Consider the following 19,058-nt stretch of genomic DNA (forward strand, 5'->3'; position numbering starts at 1 on the left):
ACCTGCAACCAGAGGTAATTATCTTAACACAGACAGCAGTACTTACAGCTTCAGCGTGAGGGTTATATTGCATGCAATTATTCTAAACAAAGCACCTCATTGAGGACTTGAGCTTTATTACGCTTTGTATCAAAGTACATTTAAGTATTGCATCACCTGAAACCATAGGCAATCTGTGTTATATTGCAGTGCATGTCCAAACAAGTGAGCTTGTTGAGGCTTCCAGTCTTTATTGTAATTTGAATTCAAATATTTTTCAGTTAAAAACAAAACTGCAGATATCGGCAACAAGATAAATATGAGAACAATCATTTTTACACCTATTTAAAATAGTGTTGATTATGTACAGATCGAGTTTGAACTGCTGACATAATTTTGGGTGGATAAGAAGACAAGATTTTCTGCTGCTGAACTGTGTTTTCAGTTACATATCTAGATTACAGATATAAAGCTTTTCTAGTTTTAGGCATAAATGATTATGTTTAGGTAGTTTGAACAACATGATGATGCCAGGACCAACCAGCAGGGAGGACACCCAAAGGCCCTGTATGTTAGCGTGCCATTATAAAACCAGGTGCAGATTTATGCCCCAGAACAAGCCTTGTGGGATTACATTATATTAAGTGTTAACTGTCACAAGTAAATTATTCTAGTTTTTACTTGATCACATTCAAAACATCCAGTCACCACTTACAAATGTGCTCCAGGGGATTGTTGTGTATGTCTGGGCTTCAATAATATAAAATAAAAGAATCACTTTCAACTTTACGTAAGAGCCAACTGCTGTATTAGTATCACTGGAAGGAAAACTGGCTCAAAGTGCCTGCATTCAGTGAGAATGCTGTTAAAGGACTGCTGTCCTCCACCCCCATCTGACATCTAACACATTTTTCCTCGTGATAAGGAGCAAAGTTCAAGTTTCATGAATAAAGCACCACTTTTATTCTAGTTTATTTCGCTTCACTCAGTGTGCTTGGAAGATATCAAATATCATAGCCATTTCAATACAGAGCTGCATTATTGTACAAGACTAATTAGGACAAGCTATCGCAAGTGAACTAAGGGTCCGGTCAGGCAGCTTAAAAGACACATTAAAATTATGTGGACGCATATGACAGACCAAACCCTTTAATGCTAAAGGCCTAACCATACACTTCCATGATTTCTAGATACACCAGAAGCAGGTAGATTTTCATGGAGAATTCAAAGTGCCTCCTTTTTAAACAGGTTGCAGGAATTGAAAGGCCGCTTTTTTCATTATGATTACAAAAAAAGAAAAAAAAAAAAAAAAAAGAAAATACAAATTGTGAGCAGGGTAAGACTCCTCTCATGAGTTTAGGGCCCCGAGAGCAGAGCCCGTGCTGTGCATCAAAACATATTGGGGGGAGAGAAAAAAAAAAAGTCATGGCTGAACTAGAGCAAGGCCAAAACAAACCAAACCCCCCAAAACAGCTTCTGCCACAACTCATGTCAAGGTCTAGATGTTAGGGACCTTGAAATGAGACACCCTCTCTGTGGTCTAGATGCGGCACAGATCCACTGCTAGTCTGAAGCCGAAGGATCCCCTCAGAAATAGTTTCACTTTAAACAGGTGGCATAAGGTAACAGGATTCTTTCAACAAAGAAGGTGCCATGTACTGTCATGTGTGCACATCACACTGCTAAAATTTACCTTAGCACAGCAAGAATATGTGAGATAACTCTAGGCACAAAGCCAGCATCCTGGAAACACATCAGTTTGTTCATTTTATCATAAATACCTTGGATCGCTTTGGTTGAAACAAATGCATTTGGCTTTTTGTTTTAAATATTTCTGACTGGTCTTGTGGGCAACAGAAACATTTGTTTATCTATATATTTGAGGGCACCTCTAACCTTAAGTTTCTATATTCACTTATATTCCTCTTCAATCCAGACTAGCAAACTACTTTAAGAAATCAGCAGACCACCCGCTGCAGGGAGGAAAGTCTCACAGTTTACTCTTATGTCAAGGCTGATGGCTGTAGCTGACAACATATGAGACAAATCAAAATACAGGGAAGGTAGGATTAATAATTTTACGTCTGTGGAATCCTCTGCCACTAAAGTAGCTTTGTGTGTGCGTCCGAGTGTCTCTATTTGCCATATGCATTTCAGTGTGTCCCTTTTCATCGGGGCTTCCTAATTTGTGTCCATGTGGTCATCGGCTGGCTCCGGGGCTCCTCCCAATGACGCCGAAGGTTGAGGTTTGGAGGGGCTTTCTTCATCTATGCGCTGATAGAACAGCACGTAGGCGGCTTTAGTCTGTAATGGCACAACACAGGTAAGATTACATTACTAGAAGAGGAATACTTGACACCAAAGTCAACACACCAACAAGTGTCAGTACTCAAACATCATTCTTTCACTTGAAAGACTAAAGAAAACAAACACCCAGTGATCACCAGTACACAACACTGAAAACTCACCACAATCTGATCCTCTGTGGCAGATGAGACGCTGCTGTCATCAAAGTAATACCACTTTCCGTCCACTTTATTCTTGCCATAAGCCGTGTCTGTTACACAGAGACGGTGTAAGGTTAACGCATGACTTTTCAGGAATTTTGTTCGGGAAGACATAAAAGTCTGATTACACTGCTTCACTATGACAAAAGATGGCATAAAAATAAACTGAGGTTGAGTGCACAATGAAAACAATGATGCACGAGGCTCTACGCCTTATTAAATTTTAACCAAATGCAGCGTCCTTGGAGACAGAGTGACTTTCTGAGCACCCCATCTGCTGACACATACTGTCACATACTGTGTTCATATTTAAAGGCTAAACAAACTGCGACCAGCAGTTGGCATCAAAGACTACATAGGGGAAATTTCATTGTATAAATTAAATGCTGACTTACAGTGACCCCCTCCCATTCCTCCATAGTGGTTTGACACAGCAATAAGGTCGTAGATGTAGGGGCCGGCCTTAGGGTCACACACAAACTCAGACATGTTGAGATCCCTGGCAGAGAAAATACCATCAGATGGTGAAACCCTGCATGTACTGCACTGTTTAAGCCATCCTTAGTAAGTGTGAGTCAGACTTTTTTTTTTTTTTTTTTTAAATAAGGATTTTAGCAACACAATCTGCTCTGTGGTTTCCGTTGGATCAAGTTCCTCAACGGTGTCCTAAGATTGAAATGTAGCTGTTAGCTTAACTGTGAGGCAACTTCCCTTTTATAACACAATAGAACATTTGTGTCTCTCTAATGAGGGAGTGGGGAAAAAGTTAACAAATTAACCAGCGTTGGGAAATCTTATGCATTTGTCACCTAACATCTTAGTCATGTAACAAAATCCATTGTTCCTCAGTCACACACCCACAGCAGCAGGTTGCCTGTCTTTCTGGAGCAACCTTGGGTGTCTAGCCCAAAGTTGCCATGTGGAGGAAAAACAAAAAAACAAAAAACTGCAAAGCCCTCGATTAATGAACAACCTGGGCAAACAAATCAGTGACCATCAGTATTTACAAAAATCCACACAACCGTAAAAGATAAGAGCAGAAAGTAGGTCTAAATGTTCTATTTGGGGTCATGCCAGTTTATAAGATAATAATCCACTTCTTGTAAGTTGAATGAGTGTTTCCTCATTCAGAGCTCTGGTTGGTTATTCTGTGAATTTCAAACTACAGCTCCCTCTAGAGTCAAAGCTATACCAATACTACAGTGTTTTCCAGTTCCTTATTTTTAAATTTTCACTATTTTATATAAAACTGCATTAATGGTTGTAATCATTTTCATACACTTCCTTTAACTTTTAAGACAAATCTTTTTAAAACACACAGCTTTTCCATTTATATTACAAGAGGCCTCTCAATCAATGCTGTAACATCAGTCATGGTTTAATGATGTTAAGAGTTGTCATCTTGATTGACAATGCAAATTGAAATTTAGCTGACATGACTAAGGAAGGAACCATCTTTACAAAGAAGGTTCTGTAAAGAAGTATTATTTTCTACCTTCACTACATGGGTAGCTGCTATGTGGAAAACGAAATCATTGTTTAGCCCATTGCTCTCTTATCTATAAACAAATCACACTAAAAATAAACTGAGAATCATGTCCTTATTTAGTTTTTCAAGAAGTTCTATTTGTAAGTACTGAAGTCAAAAATGTGTGATACTGATCTTGACAACAGTATGCTGACAAAGAGAATTTTAGTTTTTTTTATTTCTCCTACCAAAAGGTACAATATTAAAAAGGTAATTTGTAAAAAGCATGTGACTGAGTATATAAAAGGCAGGAGGATTTTTTTGCATCTGTATTTGCTAATGCTACTGGACACAGCCAATAAAAGGAAAGAGGGAAAACTGAGTAAAATATCAAAGTCCCAAATGGCGAAAAGACCAACTGAGGATTCTGCCACGACACAGTACATACCTGATGGGAAAGTCCACCACTGTGTCCAGCTTGTCCCTCCAGCATCGGTTGTATGAGAAACGCTTTAGATGAACCACCAGAATCCGAGGAAGTGACCATAAGTCAAACTTCTTTGTGGCCTGTTGGTGTTTCTTGCATGTTGGACAATACCTACAAGAACATATTCAGTTTAGATAAAATATAATGTGTGTAAACATTTAAGAGTAAGTTATGCTGAAGGGTCCTCACCATGGGTCATGCTCTCCCAGTGTTTCCATTGTTGTAAAGAGCTCGATGCATTCCCTTAGAGCCACAGTGGTTTTCTTTTTTTGGGGCTGCAGCATGCTCTCATGCTTCTCATAAGCCTAAGCACAATATTTACACAAATATAAACAAAGTGTTTGAGCACTGTGTCACAGAACTGTGTGACGAATATCAACTGACCTCTGCTTCCGGTTCATCATAGTAGAGTTTCTTCGACTCTGTGTCCCAGTCGATGGCCACTGTGGAATGTGCTGCAGAGGAGAGAACGTGGGAGAAGCTGTGTTATCGTAAAGTGGCCTGAAAAAAGGAAACTTTCCATGCAATTGAAGTTTAAAGATGTACACTGACGATTAAGTTTGAGGACATTTCCATCACAAGGCAGCGGGCTAATGTTGGCCGTTCCGTAAGAGTTGACTATGCTGAAAGTAAAGAGCTTGGTCGTGTCTCCTTTGGACCCATTTTCTAAGTCAGAGGCCTCCTCCTCCTCTTCAGATTGGCCATTTTCTGGCTCTGGACTCACTTGGTGGTCCATGGCCTCCTCTTCACCTAAACAGTGACATAAACCACATCTAATTATTCTTGTTGCAATGCTTTTTGAGTGCTCCTTGATGACGACTCCTCAGCTGGATATGAGTAGTTGATGTCAGCTTCGTACCATCATACAACCCATTTGTTTCATTGCAGGTCCCTGAGTGGTTGCTGCCATTGCTGGAGCTGGCACTGCAGGAGGCCCCATCTGATAAGGGACTGCCACAGCCACCCAGGCTGGCATTGAGACTAGAAGATGTAGAACATTCAGGGGCCTGACTGCAGCTGGATAAGGTGGCTGAGGCTGACGCCCTGCTTTCAGTAGAAGGGCTCTGGGAGTGTTTTACATAGCGTCTGCAACACACAACAAGGAACACGAGTTAACATGGTTAACCAATTTTGGAAAGAATTCAGGGTCTGCATGTTCTGCTCCCTTTCCATTAAACTTCTTCATGCCAGATGTACTGTATGCACACTGCTACTACACCATAATATAGCTGAATTTCTTTTTACCAATACAGTAGGTTCTTACCCAATCCTCTCTAGGATCTTATCATAAAGAACGTCTGCTATGAGGTTATGTCTGGGCACGGTGATAAGTAAAGGCTGGCCAAACAGCATGGTGCTTGTGGAGCTTCCAGCATGCTTTGAGTGGCGCTCCCTGAAATAAACAGGCAGGTTCATCCTTTCACTGTTCTCCTCCTGTACCTCATACCTGCAGAGAGCGTTGACACAAAAAAGGAAACACGTCTTACACTCACATTGTACAACCACAGTGAGTGAGTTCTCAGATCATCACCAGGTCAATAACACAAACTTACACAAAGATGTCATCCTTTTCCATGATTTGGTTGAGGCCATCATCCCGTCTATAAAGTTTATGGAATCTGTGATTGTAAACATCTGCCACCACCATCTACAAAGATAAAGGAGGCAAATTTAGAACAAACTATAAACTGTTTCCCAAGAGTAAGAAAAACAAACATGTGAGCATCATAAATTAGACAAAACTCGTGATGTAAAAGAATAAGATTCTAACATTTTCTGAAGGGATTCCACAGAGTTTGGACAAGGCGCTGCACAAGTCTGTTATAGTACCCAGTTTGGGGACCACCACCCGATACTGTAAGACAAAGAAAACAACATATGATGTTCTCAGTGACTATGCTGCTATTTTAAAGAGATATAGAAATACATCTTAGACATATCAACTATCAAATTTTTTTTAAATCTCCAAATCGTAGATACTTATCAGTTTGACTGTGGATTTAGGTCTGGAGCAGCGAGTGAAGGTTAATGCCAACTCACCTGTGTGGGTCTTGACTGAGGGTCTGATCGCACCAGGAAAACTTCCATGGTACGGTCCTTCTTCAAGGGCAGAGGCAATGTGAGGTAGCAAAATGGGTCAAAGGTAACAGATACCTTGGAGCACTCTGGGCATACCAAGGTGGATTTGAAGAGGCCATGGAAAATATCAACTATAATAGAGTCATTGCGCAAACGGTGGTTTGTCCAGGCTTCCTTGGCAACAATCTGTAGTTCACCAAGCAGTGGAGAAAAGGAAGAAGACCTCCATTAGATGGCATTTTAAAACCATCAATTCAACGATGATATTGCTTTCTTGTTACTATACAGAAAAACTATTTCATGTCTAGCTGTCAGTATAAAGCAGACTGGCAGTCATTCTGTTTCAAATTTAAAGGTTCTGTAAAGGTTGATATTTCGGCACCATCATGAGAGAACCAGACAGACTTTTACTCTTTAGAGACAAAACAACACGATATCTACATCTGTACTATACCTCATCTGGACGGCCCTCTGCATCCCTTAGGGCCAAGTAAGGCTTCTTCTTGACCCTATTCAGATCTTCATGGAGCCCGTCAAGAAGGAAGGCCAACAGCTCCTGAGAGTCCTGCTGCTGATAGCCTGAAAACTGGGGGGCAAAGCGTCCGACCTGGGTCTGACAATCAAAGGATGATTATTATTACCTTCATAGGCCTCGATGAGTATGCCTGAATGTATTCAGTCAGTATACACCGACTTCAGTTCAAGCTATTTGACACAACTTACTTTGAAGGTACGTGGGGCCACATAACTGCTGCGGCTGAGCCACATTTGTTTTACTAGATCTGCATAGGCCTCAGCTATCTCCCCCCTCATTCCCAGAGGATTCTCTCTGTTTATCTCTGCCTCATACTGGTCAGTGAGGAAGTACTCTGTGAGTGGAGATGCATTGCTCAGGCACTGAGGGAACAGGAACCAAAAAAAGAAAAGACACGAAAAAGGATTATGTGCACAGAAATATTAAAGCTCACTTCCACTAAGCGGAAGCTGCAAATGCTTGTTGTTTTTTTACCTGAAGGGCAGAGTTCATGAAGCACGTATTTCCCAAATTACTGAGCCCACATAAGCCAGGCTGCGATTGTGACTCCCTGTAATTGTAGGAGCTGTATGAATTGTAGCCCCCATATCTGTTGGCAGAAAGAATGTGATAGTTTGTCTGTAGTATTGTATTCAGGATACAGCTGTTAACACATGGGAATCAAGTAAGCTAGGTGCATATAAAATCCCAGTTGCCCTACAAATATGCCTATAAACTACATGCTCTTTATTATTCAGCATACTAGCACACTAAAGCATGCATGCAATCTACATTTTTTTTAAACTTAAATATGGTCAGACAATAGACAACGGGCATCTTTAGATCTTTAATCACTCTCTCAATGTAACAAAAACTAATATTTTCTCATTTACTATCTACATATTTCTGCAAATTTCATTAAAGCAGCAGACTACATAAAGAGCAAATGCATACAGCTGATTATACCGACACAACATATGCAGCTGCAAACTACTGAAATTTGGTGTGAATATATTTTGTGCTTTATTCTGGGTGACATCAAGGAGCTAAAACAAATACAAATTTAATTAAAAAACTGAGATGTTAAAGGATAAGATAAAGACTAATGGCATTACAGACAAAGTAAAACATCACACTCCTAGTTTTGCAGCCTGTCAAGAATTTTTGTTTGTCTTACAAACTACAGAGTGGTCTGTGGGAACACAATGTGATATAATGATTTGTAAGAATTTAACAAGTTGGAAGATGTCGTCACATTTCCTTGGAATGTCTTTGAAAACTCCACTTGTTGAAAACTTAGATTGGATATTGGAAAGTTGTTTTTTCCCTCTTTTTAAAATTAAGTGACAAGCTGTGTGTAAACAGTGAAAAGAAATATCACTCCTATGCCTTACAAGCTTTGCCAGTATTTATCCATGAGAGGTAAAGTTTCAATAAACAACAAAAGAGAGGGGAGAAAAAGTAGATCAGAAAAGGTGCCTTGCCTGTTGCTGGATGAGGTGCTGTTGTTCAGCGTGTATCCAGGGCTGCAGTTGCTGTCTCCATTGGTTACTGTTGGGGATGAGTTTGAGGAGAGTTTTGGAGAGGTAGTGAAATTCCTGGATGGGGTTGTACTTGATCTAGTAAGAAAGAATGAAATCGTGTTTCAGAACAGCACATTCTTAAATATGTAAACAAACATGCCTGCGTGACTGGAGAGGAGAAGAAGAAGAAGTAGTTAAAAAAAAAAAAAAAAAAAAAAAAAAAGCTTACTTGGGATGTGAAGCTTGTCTGGGCCACGTACCATCCTCATTTTTGCGCTCAATCACAAGCACCTGGGAAAATATTCGACATGAAAGCTAGGTTGGCACACCTGAATTTCATGCATGACTTTAAACATCTCAGGCTTGAGTTTAATGCTACACATATGCCATATGCCACCAAAACTACATTAGCCGTAGTTAGGTTTATGACCTGCACTTTTGTGACTAACTAATGTTTCTTTATTGTAATACATTGTATTTTTCTTCTAACTTGAAAGCTGCTATGACTGATCTGGAATTCAGTGGCCGCTGTTATAAAAAAAAAGAATTGAATTAATGCCTTCATCTTCTCTAACCTTGATTGTGAATATAACACACAAGTTTATTATTGAGCTGTAGTCAAACAATAATCTCAATCTTATTTGAATAGCACTACCTGTCCCTGGAAAAGACCAGCATCCTGTACGGTGCTGTCTGGCTTGTTCAGCTGCTCGTACGTATTGCTCATGTATTTGTTCCAGAGCCTGGTCTCTTCCTCTGATGGGATATTGAACAGTGTTCTCATCTCCTTCTCTATAGTGTCTAAAAATGAGAAAAGTTTGATAAATAAGCATGAAGAGTCAAATAGTTTTATTCAGCAAACACCAACGTATAAATTACACATGTGGATGCTCACCTATAGTATCAGCTTTACTGAAATGACGTGTAACAACATTGTCCATATTGTCATTCTCACACAAGTTCAGCTCCAGCAAATAGACCTCCACTTTACAGTGCTTGACAAACATGCCATGTTCAACGACCTAGAGAAGAAAAGAGACATTTGGAAGCCCAGTCCAGGCACTCTGGTACATGGCTAAAATTAAGAATATCTTTAACAGCCTTACCTTCCTGACGATAGGTCTCTGGCCCTCAAGGCAGCCATACCAGCTCACTAGCTTATTCCATGCCTCAGTAGGTACTAGGACATAATCAAGCTCATCTATAAGGTGCTCTTTCAGGGCTTGAGTCTCATGGTCTTTAAGGAGAAAAAGGAAAAAAACAACAACACATAAGTATAAGCTAAGGAACTAAATGTTTTGTTTTTTATTTCTATGTGGAACTTATATTGTTCAAGCAAAACAACAGCAGTCCATTAGGGGATTCTTTTTAAAATGACAATTTTACCTGAGAAGAGGCCAGAGTTATCAATTGGTCCTGGATAGAGGCTTCGTTCTCCAACATTGTACATATCCCAGCTGTCAAACCCCACATACTTCTTCCACTGTTTGAACCACCGACTGTCTATTAGATACCTAAAACAAATTGATCAGTCACAGTTAAAGAAAAACATATCACTCGTTGGAAGATCCTCTTTTCCCCTTAAAAGCTTTAACATTTATATCTCGTAAAGGATTTCTTCCCCCAGCATAAAAAAGGGTCAAGAGATTCTAAAAGGTATGGTATAAAAGGGCACACAGCCCTACACTTTCCCAGAAGATTATGCAATACCAAACTGCCTTGGCATTTATAGTAACTGCAAGCTAGTTTGACTTAATCTCATCTAAAGAATCTCCTTTGGTTAATAAGCTTGTATCCACACTGCAACACGCATTCAAATGCTAATTCAAAAAGCTGGACTACGGCTCTTTCGTGTCAACACTGTAAAATTAACGGGCTTCAAAGTGTCAAACAAACAGGTGCATGATCTTATCCCGAGATTAGTTTTGCCAAGCTATGCCTGACAGTGTTTAAGGCTCCTGGAAATGAATACCAAAGGACAGTAGTTCAATTTTAACAATACCATAAATGGAAGGGCCGAGTCATTTAAATAACTCCAGAAAAACAGGTTAGCTTTGCAGCTAGTGGCTGCAAGAATGAACGTGACCTGGTCGTTTGGCACCCACTTCTATTAACAAATGAGATTAACGGGGACGCTTGCCCATCTCACATGTCTGTGGTGTTGTGTTTACTGGCTGAGGTGAAGCCTCTTTAGTACACCGGCTGCAGTATGCCCAGGCCTGAGCAGTGTTAATGGTCTGAAACTATGTTAGCTAACACAGTTGGCTTGCCGGTAAGGGGAACGTCACACGGTTTAACCGGTATGTCATGACAAGCAGGTAACTACTTCTCACATTAATTCTGTCAGCGGGCCCATTTCCTCATCATCATCCCGCAACTGACAACGAGACTGTTTCACTGGAAAATGAAACTACAATCTGAATCCAGGGCCTTAGCTATTCTGACAGCCCACTAGCTACCACGACTGCTAACGCCGCTCAACTCATCACAAAACATGCACTAATTAACGTGCAAATGAGTCACTTGGCAGCTGGGTTGCTTGTGTGCGTCAAGGATAATATCTGTTAATACAGGCATTAGTACTAATAGAGAAATTCAAATGTCGGGCTGACTAGCAGCAAGCGTGCTAGCCTGCCAAACTATCATTAGCACAGCAGCTACCGAGTTCAAGCTTACAAGCATTGCTGTCATTAGCTTGCTAGCTTAGCATGCTAACACTTCCTGTTTATCGGCTAATGATAGCTAAAGACCCAAGTATTGGTGGCCGCTAGCTTACCATTCGTCACCCTTTCTCAGAGACGTTTTCAAAAGAGACCCAATAGTCTGTTTTTGACTTTCGGTTGAAGGAGTCGGTATTTGTGCAGCTACCGGCTCCGAGTCGGAGTCCGCTGCGTTACCCGACTCGGGTCCGCCTCCCTCGGCCATCATGCAGCCTGTGTGCCGGTAACGTGAACGCGCTGAAACACACGCACTGGGACGGGCTTCATTTGCCTCATTCTTCCTCTACGGGTGGTGCATAGCCGCGGAGAGCTGCTATTGCACTCCAGCGTTCAGTCACTAACACTACTAAACCGGTAAGTTACGGGTAATTCAAATGCCAACTGACTGACAGCGAGTTTCCCATAAAAATGATCTTACAATTCCTGTGCTTCAACTCTGTGTTCGCTAACCTGATGATAATTTTCACTTATATGATAGGTTTTCAGAGCTCGTTAAACAGACCTCCAGGCAGTTAGATAAAAGCGAAGACTGTAAATTTTAACGGGGACCAAATGCAAATGTTTTGTGTAACAATGAGCTATTATTACTGACGAGGACAAAATTATTATCCTCGCTATGATTTAAAAGTTTTTGTCAACATTTGTCCAAGTGCTTTTTTTTAATATAGCAAGGGGTTTACATAGCATTTGCAAACATAATAGTGCTCTTTAGAAAGCATAAATAATTTCAGAAAAAAGGATGATTACCAGGGTCAGTATTACCCCCGAAAAACTGGTCTTTTCATTGACCCACAGCACAAACCGTTGTTGTGCAATGACGGGTTTTAACTCTGTAATGCTCAAAGCTTGCAAAATCAAGTCAAAACTGAGGACTGTCTTTCAGTTTACACATAGTATTAAAACCCTTAGCAAAGATTTGAGCTGTCACCAGAGAAAGCATTATACCAAAAGCAAAATAAATCAATTTAGGTTTCTGTCAAGAAATTCAAAGAGTGCCACACAGTACAGAACAAGCCTGGCATATGAAGGTATGTATCTTGCGAAATGTGAGAGCTTGTACTGGCAGAGATAGGAAGCAAAAGATTTCAGACACTGTGGAAAGAAATCAAGTGAGAGATGTGTCTAAAGAATAACTGCCAAGACATTACTCAATGACTGAGCCAAGTCAGAAATGGTAGTTTCAAAGAAGACAATCACTAGAACCCTGCACAGGAATGGACTGCGAGGTTGCAGACCAAGAAAAACTCCACTTATGCAGGAATGACACCTTCAGGCTAGACTGAAGTATGCTAAAGACAACTTGGAGAAAGACTCTGTATACTGGAAGTGTATCCTTTAGTCAGATGAGACAAAGCTAGAGCTCTGTGCTCATGGCTCATAGAAATGCTGCTTGTGTTTGAAGAAGTAAGAAGCGTACAACCCAAAGAACACCATCTCCACCATGTAACACAGTGGTAGGAGTATTGTGCTGTGGGGATCAGTTCATCTGAAATGTGGAATCTTCTCAAGGTGTAAGGAATTGTGAAAAAAGAAGGATATGTGAAGATTTGTGAAGACAATGACACAATTATAAGTCTCTTTTCTATAGATCGAAATCCAGATTTGACTTTGGTCACAGTTCTTACTGCGACACTGCCCAGTTGAGCAGGCTTTGTGACTGAAGCGCTCACTACTGAAGCCTCTTTCAAGTCACTTTTTCTTCTTTTGTGCCATTTTGACTACATCCACCCTGCCTTATATCGACAGTTCAGGCTGGTGTTGATGGTGTGGGGAATATTTCCTTGGCATACTTCGGACCCCTTTGTTTTCCACAGAGCATAATTGGATGCTTATGTTACATTTTACACCTGTGTTCAAACATGATCATCCTTCATGTTCCTCAATTCATTTGTTCACTTGCCTGCATTTCTTTACCTTACCAATGTAAACATGACTGACAGGCTGTTAAAACAAGATTGCAGTATAATTAAAAGACAACAACTTACTTTTAAGTGACATTTTGTCCATTTAAAAAAAATTCAACTTACTGCCTCACTACCAATCATCCTAACCCAGGTAAATGAAGCAGACACTGTATTGTGGAAAACTGACAACAAAAGAGTAATGTTAATGTCCACGGTATCTATTCAGATCTTTTACTGAGGATGAATGTGCCATGTGTATTATTTGAATATTCAGCTGTGGTGCTTTTTCTTCCCTTACACTGAATGCTATTATTCAAAGAAACAAAAAAGAAAAACCCCAGCACAAAACAAAAACATCTCTTTCTTCATATTTGAAAAGTAAAGTGTTAGTGTACATGGAAAACAAATACAACTATTTTGAATCAAAACAGACTTTATACTGTACAAAACACAAGGGAGTTAATTACAAAATAAACCGTCTACATACTTCAAAAACAATATCTCGATGACAAAACTCAACATTTCCCCTGCCACAAAACAAACAAACCTAACCTGTTCTGGACCTGCTTCTATCTGCAATCTAAAATATGAGCAATGATGGATGGTTAAAGCATTATTAAATATAGATCATTTTGACCTGTAAAACTGTTTTATGTACTATTTTGTTTTTAAATGACACATACAAAATGAAGACAGCTAATCTAGCTGTGCACGACATTAGGAAAAAGAAGCACTAGGCAGTTCAGATTCTATTACTTAATGGCATTATGATTGCATTCAGTTTCAAGCCAACAAGAACACATTAAAAAAAAAAAAAAAACATCACGTAATTTCTCTAGAACAGCCCCTTCCTTTCTTTGAAATAACAAAGCAGGGCTCCCTATTATGCATGAGGCAGCAGTAGAACCAGTGTATTTGTGTTCATTTCAGTTCATTTAAGGACAGGAATGGAAGGTAGATACAAGTGAAAAGACCACTACAACAAATTACACGATGTAAACTTTGCATATGAAGGGATTTGTCCCAGTTGTGTGGTTTCAGATAAAAAACAAAAAACAAAACCCCAAAACAAATCCCTGAAATAATCAAATTTCAAATTGGATTCTCCAAAAAGGAAGCGATTAGGCCTTCAGAAGATTCCGCTTGGGAGCTCCTTGCTGAACATGCCATCAAAGTCCAACTCCCGGCTCATCAGATCATCCTCTACATTCTCAAGCGCCCACTGATGGTCAGTCAGTTCCAGTGCCTCCCACTCAGCCTAAAAATCAAAAACAAACAGCACATGAAATTCCCAAGGCCCCATGCCACCAACCCCCACCCCTCTGTAGCTAATTCAACTAATTATAGAATACATACTTTGAAAGCTTTATTTGTATCTGCAGGCATGGCCATGGCAGCACCGCTCATCTGCTCCTGCATGATCCTCGACTGGTCTGCGCCTGCGGGCATTCAGTCACAAAGCAAACACAATCAGTATGTGGGCATTTTCACTAAAGTCACATGATGTAATCTAATTATCTGTTTTAACATTTAAACCAATTTCAACTTTGTGAAAGACTCCACTTACCATTATCTTGGCCTAGGATTAAAGAGTACATGCTTCGAAGTCCAAACACATTCAGGAAATACCATGATGCTGAGCTCACCCTGCATAATACACACGCGCAAACAAATCACAATGTCATCACACACTAGCTTAAGCATTTTCATATCAATAAATAATCAGTGGTGCAGTATGAGTCCAAGTATCTTGCTTTATTACCAAGAAGCATCCAATGAGAGCAACTCTATTCCTTGTTGCAGCATGGGCTTAAAGCGCAGCGTGAGAGGGAAGGGAACTTTAGCTGTGCGAAGGAAGCACAAGCAGAACATCGGCATGTAATTTCCATTTAAATGATATCTTGACAAAGGCAAACTTGCTTTTGTGTGGGTCAGGGAGATAAATTACTTGTTACAAATCCTGAAAAAGTCCAGTTGATCCAGCCACCGATGAGGATCATGGGAAGCACGTTGGTTACGTTGCCCTTCATCATATCTGTCAGCATGCTCGGATCTGTGAACATTTTATGGGTAAAGAAAAAACTTTAAATGCCAGAAAACTGAAAAGATATTCATAAATACTTTTTGCACATTGGTAGGAGATCCAGCTTCACTCTTGATGTAGAGAAAGGTGTCAAGGTGTTAAGTTGCTGGTTGGCCAACCTGCAGTATGTATGCTGGTACCATGTACTCTAGAACTAAGGCTGATGTAGACTTCTGTGGGGAACCTTTGTAGAGTCTACGACGTCACCTACGTAAGTTGCCGACATTTATCCTTGTGTGTGGTTACGTGTTAAATACAGTGTGGTCGTGTCCTGGTGTTTTACATGCAGTCCCAAGTCAACAGAAAAAAAGAAAATGCTTTCTGGTAACCAGGTTTTAGTTTTTCCCTGAGCCAAACCTATTTGTCCCTCTAGTCTTTCCACTTCTTTGTACATTCCCCCATATCAATCCTGATAGTTTCAGCACTCTCCCCCTCCAGGAATTTGCTGACATGTGGGAGTCCTTATACTGATGCTATTATACTGGTAACTTCTCTTTATAATTAGATGATGATTGTTATTGCCTCACTGTTAAATTCAAAAAATATGCAGTGGAAAAAGTTAATGTACAGGAGGAATCGACGGTGCAGAACGAGCCAAGCATAATAGTTGTGGGCTGTGTGGATGTGTTGTGTAGTTACAGTTCCAGGGAAGTGCATTTTAAGTTGCGCTGTAGGGTTTCAGAGGGGTTTTGCATAAATCCCCAGTCAGTCTGCTGAAGAGTCCTGCTCTAGGCTGTGCTTTGTTTTTCATGCAGATTGGTTTAACACTATGAGACAACACTTTGCATGGTCACATTTCAGCCATCTGAAAACAGACTTTTTGGGGGTTTACATTTTACATTTATCTCAATAACAATAAAATTTTATTTGACTTTTTACTATGCACCTGAGCCGAGAATCTTCTGAGACCTCCCCACTTGGCCGAGAAAAAATGTTAGTACTGTCTCCCAGTTTAATAGTGACTTAGTAAAACTCTCACAGGGCCTGATTAAAAAGGGTCTAAAAAACGTTATTTCAGTGAGGACATTCAGTTGACCCTCTTGCTATTTGTGTGATCACCCCGCTGATGAAGGCTGCACAGAATTGAGTCATCACCACTGCATTGTTGCATTTTCCATATCTTTGTATTGATCACACCTAAAAACGATGGCATTATTGAACTAGATTAGAGATTTGAGCTACTTCTAAAGAGATCAACCACAAATGTGCAGGATCTGACCCGCAGCGTTTCATTAGGTCAACATTTTCATTCATACTTCTCCTTCCTCTTTGTTGTGTTCTTTCAGTACTGGATGACACACAAAAACACACCAATGAGCTCTGCGGTTATGTAATCACTGATAATATGTTACCATAACTGCATACAAGTAGTAATGTTCTGTGCAGCCACATCATCTGATGTTATGAATCAATCAACACACTTTAAATATTGGTATGACAGCTTTGTACATTCAGTATGCTTTTACTGGCTCTCCTCAATGTCATGTTTGAACCTTGAGAGCAGGGATGGACAATTAAGCTAAACTGCCCATCTCTGATGCTAATACTAATAATAAAAATAATAAAAATAAATAAATTAATAATAATAATAATAACAACAACAATAGAGTCCCGATCAAAAAAATTTAAGAGCACGTGTAAGGCAAAAAAAACAAACAAAACAAAAAACATTTTGTATGGTTGGATCTTAGCAAGGTTCCAAGTAGAGCTTCAACATGCAAGAAATGGGAGTGAGACTAAACATTTTTTTGAGCATGCAAAACTGAAAACAACGCTTAAACTGAAACAGGCTGCTATCAAGTGGTCTTAAACTTTTGATTGGGACTGTAATATTAATGATAATAATGATAATAATAATAATAATAGGCAAGAGAAAAATTTGTATTGTGCTGTTCTGGTTTGCTCCAGCACTTTCTCCTCCTCTGCCTCAGAAACTCTTAACCTTCTTCCTAACTCACTTTCCACCTAAGGAGTTGTGTAATCAGCCAAGACTCTTTATGAATTATTTTACCAGGACTCAGCCGTAGCTTTAAGTGGAAATTCTGAGAATCTGTTATTAAAAAGATTTGTGAAAACACTGCTCGTGTCCCATGTCTTTCAGCCACATACTAAACAACCACTTTTTATTTTAGAAATTAGAAGTTGTTACAATTTCACAGCTTGCTCTTTATTTTTAAAAAAAAAAAAAAAAAAAAGAAAAAAAAGAAAAGAAAAAAAGTCTCACCTGTCATTGGAGAGGGTGGGACAACCTTTCTCTTGGTCTTCTTGAAGAATCCGTCTTCTTGGTTATTGAAGTAGAACTTCCTCATCAAAAAGGACTAAAACACACAGAAATAATCACTGATATAGTCAAAGCACATACAAGTAAACAAATACATTGGAGTTCTCACTCAACTTTGGAACTCACTTTAGGCAGCCTACCTGTTTGGGAATGTATTTTCCATTTTCTCTGAGAATTCTGCTCCGAATAAGTACCTGGCTGGATTTGAAGAAAAAGTCACACATATGAGCTCAGCATTGTTTTACCTCCTTGTGATTCGGTTTATAATTAGATATGATGTATGACGCACCTGTCAGAAACTTGTTCTAATGTCAGCTTTTTGTCACTTTGAAGGAGAATAGATACATAATGCCGTATAACCCCAACCAGAAAAGTGATGAAGACAATGGGCAACACCACCCAAAGTCTAATATTGGAGTCCAGCAGAAGCTCCGGCTCAGCCATTCTGTCTGGTTACCTGACAGGAAAAATAAATAATTAAATAAATAATAATAACAACAACAACAACAGAGCAAAATAAGAACGGCAAACAGAAAACAAGTCTAGCTGCTTAACCGAAGACACCAGCATGCTTTTTTTTGTAATAAATAAAAGAGAAGCTGAAGTCGGGCTGAGACTGACGTTACAGGGATGGGCTGTCAGGTCCTCCGGTTAGCTAGCCAGCGCCCGTGACATTAGCGACTGACACCGAGCTAAGAAAATCCAGTTAAACGACACCATTTGAGTTCATCTTCGCTGTGTGGTAACTATATGTTGAAAGCGTCAACATCTTTAATTAATAAAACTGCTATGTGGATTAAGAAAGCTGACGCTAGCGAGTGCTAATGTTAACATTAGCCGGCTGGCTACCTGCTTCTGGATGTAGGGGTCACTGTAGATGAGAGCTGGCCAGTGGTCTCAGCACAGCAACCGCCGCTCCTAGTGTGTTCCCCAGCGGCGACAGACACACCCCATGCACCGTGTGAGGTAGTTAAATAACTTATATAATTTCTAACGGTTCGCATCCACTGCTGTGACCACTGCTCTGGGAATGAGGAAGATTTTCTGCTTCTGCAGCTCATCCGCGTCGCAATCACTGGGACTGCAGCGCCACCTCGCGGGGATGTACGCATTGCATTTTGCTTTTTTCTTCTTTGTCACACCAACCCTCTGCATGTCATCCTTCACCACATCCGAAAGGTTATGGTTAACATTTTTATTTACTATATTACATTATTACATTATTTAAGGCTTAACATATGTCTTTCGGATTTTCCTGTTTCATGTTTTTCATGTCTTCAATGACAACTTGCAATTGTACAGTGCTGTGAAACAGTATTTGCACTATCCCTCAATTCCTCTTTTTCTTTCCTTTTTTTCATATTTGTCACATTGAAATGTGTCAGATCATCAAAGAAATGTTAATAGTAGACAAAAATAAAACCAGAGTAATTACAAAATCCAGTCTTTAAACTAGGGTTTTGTTAATTTAAGCAAAGGGGTTACCCAAGTCTACCTGGCCTAATGATAAATA

The 19,058-nt window shown here is 39.8% G+C and overlaps 2 protein-coding genes across 3 annotated transcripts; both read right to left on the reverse strand.

Moving 5' to 3' along the window:
• Positions 1 to 99: 99 nt before the first annotated feature.
• On the reverse strand, positions 100 to 11,605 carry usp4 (ubiquitin specific peptidase 4 (proto-oncogene)). 2 transcript variants are annotated; one of them, XM_040028708.1, is made up of 22 exons: positions 11,334 to 11,604; positions 9,944 to 10,071; positions 9,664 to 9,794; positions 9,453 to 9,579; positions 9,213 to 9,358; positions 8,787 to 8,848; positions 8,519 to 8,653; positions 7,530 to 7,644; positions 7,244 to 7,417; positions 6,975 to 7,133; positions 6,482 to 6,706; positions 6,213 to 6,296; positions 5,995 to 6,089; positions 5,706 to 5,888; positions 5,301 to 5,527; positions 4,994 to 5,191; positions 4,826 to 4,896; positions 4,631 to 4,746; positions 4,403 to 4,552; positions 2,882 to 2,985; positions 2,448 to 2,536; positions 100 to 2,283 (listed from the first exon to the last, which is right to left on the reverse strand). In XM_040028708.1, the coding sequence occupies exons 1-22, from the start codon at positions 11,483 to 11,485 to the stop codon at positions 2,161 to 2,163; spliced, it is 2,994 nt and encodes a 997-aa protein (XP_039884642.1). In that variant the 5' UTR covers positions 11,486 to 11,604; the 3' UTR covers positions 100 to 2,160. The 2 variants fall into 2 exon arrangements, 1 of the variants encoding a protein (XP_039884642.1); XR_005695391.1 differs by lacking the exon at positions 2,882 to 2,985 and having other exon boundaries at positions 2,164 to 2,283; positions 11,334 to 11,605.
• A 1,956-nt stretch (positions 11,606 to 13,561) lies between these two features.
• Positions 13,562 to 18,627, reverse strand: emc3 (ER membrane protein complex subunit 3). The gene is made up of 9 exons (XM_040028712.1): positions 18,395 to 18,627; positions 17,835 to 18,002; positions 17,686 to 17,743; positions 17,489 to 17,582; positions 15,130 to 15,234; positions 14,944 to 15,025; positions 14,749 to 14,828; positions 14,538 to 14,620; positions 13,562 to 14,439 (listed from the first exon to the last, which is right to left on the reverse strand). Exons 2-9 carry the CDS (start codon positions 17,987 to 17,989, stop codon positions 14,311 to 14,313), a joined length of 786 nt encoding a protein of 261 aa, XP_039884646.1. The 5' UTR covers positions 17,990 to 18,002; positions 18,395 to 18,627; the 3' UTR covers positions 13,562 to 14,310.
• Between the last annotated feature and the right edge of the window lie 431 nt (positions 18,628 to 19,058).

This window comes from Simochromis diagramma, unplaced genomic scaffold (genome assembly GCF_900408965.1).
Source record: "Simochromis diagramma unplaced genomic scaffold, fSimDia1.1 OVJJ01000483.1, whole genome shotgun sequence".
Classification (NCBI taxonomy): domain Eukaryota; kingdom Metazoa; phylum Chordata; class Actinopteri; order Cichliformes; family Cichlidae; genus Simochromis; species Simochromis diagramma.